Source organism: Falco naumanni, chromosome 2, assembly GCF_017639655.2.
Source record: "Falco naumanni isolate bFalNau1 chromosome 2, bFalNau1.pat, whole genome shotgun sequence".
Classification (NCBI taxonomy): Eukaryota; Metazoa; Chordata; class Aves; order Falconiformes; family Falconidae; genus Falco; species Falco naumanni.
The window spans coordinates 118,936,033-118,942,032 of record NC_054055.1 but is presented as its reverse complement, the minus strand read 5'-3'; the positions used below and the strand labels follow the sequence as shown (position 1 = coordinate 118,942,032).

At 53.7% G+C, this 6,000-nt stretch overlaps 1 protein-coding gene across 6 annotated transcripts in view; it reads left to right on the top strand.

Moving 5' to 3' along the window:
- Positions 1-1,402: 1,402 nt before the first annotated feature.
- The window catches only part of NECTIN3 (nectin cell adhesion molecule 3), a 69,630-nt gene continuing 65,032 nt past the window's right edge, over positions 1,403-6,000 (top strand). For 2 of the 6 annotated variants that reach the window (XM_040583076.1, XM_040583075.1), the window contains exon 1: positions 1,403-1,748. In XM_040583076.1, the coding sequence (XP_040439010.1) occupies positions 1,523-1,748 (226 nt within the window). In that variant the 5' untranslated portion in view covers positions 1,403-1,522. The remainder of the gene's footprint in view (positions 1,749-6,000) is intronic. The other 4 variants (XM_040583079.1, XM_040583077.1, XM_040583074.1 and 1 more) reach the window with 3 other exon arrangements.

Sequence of the window (6,000 nt, the reverse complement as noted above, 5' to 3'; positions counted from 1 at the left end):
GCCTGCTCTAATTCCGAGACAGCCCTTAGCTGGACTCCTGGGACCTTGGACAAAAGCAGGAATCCCCTCTTCACCTTGAGAGTGGCCAACTCGCCCTGCCACCATACTTAACAGCGCTGGTTTCCGCCTGCAGCTGAGGCATCATCGCTCTCTCTGGAGCGGCTCTGCCCTCGTCGGTGACAGCCTTACCCAGAGCAAAGCTGCAGGCTGTGCCATCGCCAAGAATCCCTGCAGGCGTTGGCGTGACGGAGACCCTCGCTGCTGCCCGCGGACCCCCGAGGCCCCTCTGCGCGGGCTGCACAGGGCCGTATTTGGTATTCCTCCGTGACTTCTGCACAGGGCTCGCTGCTCCCAGATGGGTTTCAGATCCTCAGCCTGCCTTTGCGTGGAGTCATCTCCTGCGGGCTTAGCGATGGGGTCCGCAGCTTCTCACGGCCCTGCCCGGCACGCTGCTCCCCCTGGGCTGCCAGGCCCTACACAAGCCAGGCTGGCAGGTGCTGCGGGCACGGGTGCCCCTGCCCGACCTCGGCGGCGGCCGTTAACCCCTCGGGAGGGAGGTTCGCCCACCAGCACGAGGAGACGCGGGCGGGAATGCCCCCCGCCGCTAACACCACGGGCCGGCGCCCACGCCCGCCCCGCTGCCCCGGGGCCCCCGCAGCGGCCGGGGGAGGAGGGAAACGGCCCGTCCCGCCGCGGGGGGGCGCGGCCCTGCCCGGCCCCCGCTCCCCGGGCCGAGGGGACCGGCCGCCGCCGAGCCCGCCGCTTGGCTGAGCGGGCTGCGGCCGGCCCCCCCCGGGGACCCCGGCCAGGACACGCGCTGCTGAGCGGCCCCCGGGCCGCGGGGCTGCCGCCCGCCCGCTCTGCCGCACGGCGCCCCTCACCCGCCGGCTTCCCGCTGCCTCGGCGGGGCCCGCGGCCGGCATGCGCCGGACAGCGGCTGTGGGAGGACGCGTGGCGGAGCCTCCCTCTCCCCGCAGGGGCGAAGCGGGCCGGGAGGGGCGGGCGAGGCGAGGGGTGAGGGCGGGCGCGGGGGCCGGGCGGTGAGTCAGGCCGGCCCGCCGGGGAGCGCGGCGCCCCCGACCACGCTCGGGGCGGTGGCGGGCGGGGCGGGGCGGGCCGGGCCGTACCAACAGCCCCCCCGGGGGAGGATGAAGTGGCACCCCCTCCCACCAGCCGCCCGCGTTGCCAAGGGGAACCCCTCCCTCCCCGTTCCTCGGGCGCGTCTGTGAGTTCACAGAGCGGGCCGGGAGAGGCGGGGGGCGAGGCGACTTGCGGCGGGGCGGGGGGGGAGGGGGTAGAGAGCTGGCGGGGCGAGGGTCGAGGTAGGCACGCACGGCACACGCCTCCCTCCCCCCCTCCCCGCGGCGGGGTGGTGTGGCCCGCTCTGAGGAGGGCGGGGAGCGGCGCGCAGCGCCTCCCTGCTCAGTGACACACGCACCCGGTGCGGGGAGGCGGCGGCTGATCGGGGAGCGGGAGGGCGTCGTAGCGGCGGCGACTGGGAGCCGAGCCCGGAGCCCGGAGCATGGCAGGGGCCGAAGCCGCTGCGGAGGCTGCCGCTGGTTTCCCCCTTTCGCCAGCTCCTCCAGCCCGCCGGGAACTTTTTCCAGCGGCCGGTGGCGGTGCCTCCCCGCGGTGGTGGTGGTGGTGGCAGCGGCAGCGGCGAAGGCGGCAGCAGCGGCGGCGGCTTCGCTCGGCGGTACCGCCGGGGCTGGGGCTGCTGGGGCTGGTTTTCTCTCGCTTCTGCTGTAGTAAGTGAAACTTTTTCCCGTTGGCGGCCGGGGCAGGGCGAGGGGGCGGGTGGAGGAGGAGAGAAACCCGAGCCTGGGTAGCTCCGGGGGACTCGGCCGAGTTGAGGGAAACTTTGCGTGCGCGCCCGGCGGGGTGGCGGTTGACCTGCTGGCCGCCCCGCGGCGGGGGGAGGCGGCTGGCGATCGCGGAAGCTTCCCCCGGGGCAGGAGGGGGTTTTGGGGGGGGGACCGGCGCCTGGAGACCCCCGGGCGCCTTCCCCCGCCCTCTCCCCGAGAAGCTCCCCCCCTGTCGCGCCTTGAGCCCGGCGCCGCTAGGAGCGAGCGCCGGGCGTCCCGGGAGGCCGCGGCGGGGAGGGCCGCTGTGCCGGCCGTTGGGGTCCCTTGCCTGGGGCGGGAGCCGCCGCCGGCAGCCTCCGAGTTCCTCCGGCCGTGGGCTCGGTGCCGCCCGCCTGAGGCGGCCGCAGGGCGGCGGGGGAAGTTTATCCGGGCCGGGGCTTCCCGCCGGGCGGGCGGCAGGTCAGCGGCCGGAATTCCCGTCCCGAGCGGCGGCTTCCGCCCGTCTGCGGGAGCTCGGCGCTGCTCCCCGCTGTAGCCCGAGGGGAGGGTGGGTCTCCGTGCGCCCCGGCCGCGCTTGGGGCGGGGGGATTTTTTTGTCTCCGTTGCCTTGCATCGTTGTTCCCCCCTTAAGTGGGCTGAAACCGGTGCCGGTTAGCCGTAGGCTTACGGGTTTAGGTCGCAGCGCTCCTCCTGTGAGAAGGGATCTGCGTGCTCTACACCCTGAGCAGCTACTCCGGGGACACTGCGGTGATGGGCTCCCGTGACCACTCGTCGGAAAATACCACCCCCACCCCGCTTTTTCCTGTGGAAAGCAAGCAAGCGGCATAGCAGTTGGGAACTAAATCCCAGCAGGATTTTATCTGTCTTTTTTTTCTTATTGCGTGCAATCTAGTGTCACTTTTACAGCAGTGGAACATGAGGGGGGGGGGGGAGTGGACTTGGGCAAGAGCACATCAAACCCCATCATCCTGCTGTTGTATTCCCAATGCAGCAATGAGTAGTTGGCAGGGATGTTGTATTATAGGACGCGCTGTGTCCTTTCCCTCTTGAAGGAGGGAGGAACAAGTTAGAGGAGGTAGTCCCCGGAGGTTCATGTGGAAAAAAAAAAGAAAATACCGAGGAACTTGCAAGGCGTGCCACTATAAAACAGTTGTGTAGTATCAGAGAAATGCTTTTTCAGGGAGGGAGTTGAGGCACTGCTGCTCTAAGATTGTGCTCTTGCATGTAATAGTCTCCCCCCTCTGGCAATGATGTAACTTTCAGTAAAGATGATTATTGCTAATTTTTCAATATTAAGAAGGCGCCACATTTCAAAACCTTAAGGCTTGAATGCTTAGTTTCCATAGGATGGGCAAACTTCTTGCGCTAGTGGGATTTTTTCCTCTTCCCTTTTTTCAGGGTGATTGCTGCTCTTTTGTGATTTAAAAAGGTGAAATTGCAGACTTGACTTAACCTTGCCAAGCTATTTTTACATGTAAATGTGAAGATAATAGTAACAATGAAGTTCAGAGCAGTGTCATGCGAGTAGCTTACTATTTTAGTCTTGATGAGCGTAATTCAGATGTCTGTCTTCCCAGATTCCTTTTGACACATGCGAACTTGACTTCCAACTCTTCAGAACATCTGCCAAAAGTGGGAAAGTTGTGTTGAAGTAATGTTCTCTTTCAAGTGCAAAATTTTGAAGTATTATTTATGGATAAAAGGGGAAACTTAAAATAGCAGCGACTTTAGGACTGTAAGGTGTGGAGCAGGGGAAGATGATTTTTCATCAGTATCTTTGTTTTTACTTTTTCCACCCGCAAAACTTCCCACAATTGCTTTAATTATCTCTGTAATTGTCACAGGTGAGTGTGAAGGGAAAGTAATATAAAGACTGCCTTTTAAGAATGCTTGTGAATACATTTTGAGTATGATGAACCCAAAACTGCAGACCGTTCTTCCTACTGGGTGCCAGTTCTGATAGTGCTGGCAACAGGAAGAGCTGAAAACAGCACCACAAAAAAATCCCTCAAACCAACAAACTGGTAATTTCCCTATAAAATCAAATGAATTTTTATGCAATCATTTTGACTTGACTGCTGGAAATGATTACTTACTCAATCTGTAATTCTCAGAGAAATATTGCAAAAACGGCCCAACACTTTTCAAACGAAAAAACTGAAGGGAGAAGGAAGAGACAAAACATATGTGGACTCTGAAATAACAGCAACTTCTGGATTTTTGCATAAAAGTAGACCTGCTTTTAATAAATCCCGCTCTTCTTAGGAAGTCGAGACTATTGGATTCATCTTGCATGTACTTTTTCTGCTTTGTGGTTGAATAGTGTGTGATGCCATGAAGTATGTAGTAAATTTATACGCTCAAATTCAGCATAGCTTTGAACTAGGGGAGATATATGGCATTCGTAAGAAGCATCATTGTACCCTTGAATCTATAAAATAACTTGGTATACATCGTGGTAAATATTTTTCACGTATGCTACTAGATGATGAATTCCTTGCAATTAGAGTGCCTTGTTAGTTTGCACACAGTGGTAAGTTTTTTGCGAAGTTTTTTGGAGTGTAAGTATGAAGTAAAAACTAAGCAAAATTTTGAAGTGAGGTGAATAGAAAAGAAAAACGTGGAAGATGTATTTTTTGGAGACTTCATTGAGGATTTTTTTTCCATTTTTCGTTGCTTATGTTAAGCTTCTCAGTAAGGCTAGAAAAAGAGGTGTTTGTAGATATGTTTTTAAATTCCCACTGATTTTTTTCTTTTTCTTAAATCATCCTGGAGTACAAGAATTTCAGCCTGTAGCGGAGCTGGGAAGGTTGAATTATAAAGATGTGGATAATACAAGTATACAGTGCACTACATACAGAAAAGGAGTTGCAAATTAAAAAAAGGGAAATTCCCAAGTAATTATTGACCAGAACAGTCTATTGGACTGGAAACTTCTTTTTATGATTTCCAGGTTAAGTCATGACAAAAGTATGAGGTCAAGAGAACAAGGAACTGGGAAAGCGTGGCAGAGTGGTCAAAAAGACACCACCACTTTTTCCTCCTTGTATGTATAAGGAAATGATAGTTTAGAAATTCCCCTCTGAATGTGCATTTATGTTTTTGAAAGTGGTATGGAGAGAAATGCACTTTTAAAAAGGTGTTAGGTGAGCCAATACGACAACAGTAAGAGAAGGAGTAGGAAAACTATAGAAGGTATTTGAAAAGTTAGAGGGAATGGAATGTTGGTAAACTATGTACTAGGCAGGGCAGCGTTTGAAACAAAGCAACTGCACTGGTAGAAAAAACAGTGTAACTTCAAATGGAGAGTTAAACCTAGGCTGTTTGATAATTAGCAAAGCAAAAAAAAAAGCCAGAAGTTTAAGGCTGTTCTTCAGGATAATGTGGTGTAATATGAGGTGTGCTGTTTTGGAACAGTTTTTAGCTCTGTTGTGTTGTGGTAGCTCTGTCCTGTTCAAGATCACTGTGAAACTGTGGTGCTTATGTAAAATAACTACAAACCAACAAAATACAGATGCTAACATTTTAATAAAATCTGTTGTATAGGCTTATAATTCTTGACAGCTATTTAAATTGAGATTTGTCTTGTCTAATATTTATCGGTAGCACTGCATGGAAATAGTGCAAGTTGAAGTTGCTCTGAGAGAAGTGGTTATAAAACTTGCATGGACAGGGTGAAAGCAGGTTTACAGTAATCGTAAATTTTAGGATGAATGAAAAGTGAGGATGCCAGTACTTGGGCTTCTGGTGTGCAAGAACTCCCATCCTGTATACATGGAAGTGAAATGTAATGTTACTTGAGTTGTTAGGATGTGAATGCATTGAATATTGTAAAAGAGTTATGATGGTTGTTTAGCCGCTTGAGCTACATAAAGATTGAACAGTTTCTTGAATTCTTGCCTCCTTAAATAACTTAATGTCACGGAATATGAAGATTGTTTGATACTGAACAAAAGAAGGCTCTAGCAGGATTTATTTCTTAGTCAAGTGTCCTGTTTAGAAATATGGCCAAATCTAGGTTGTTCTCTTTCCTATCCCCTTTATGTAGTATTCATCCCAGGATGATACTGGGAAACAGAGAACTTTTCTGTAGCAGGAAAAACAGAAATATGTTGCCTTTACAGGGCATCTGTACCAGCTGATTACCTTTCAGGTAGAGCTTTTCAGGTATGCAAAAATCACCAAAGTAAATGCA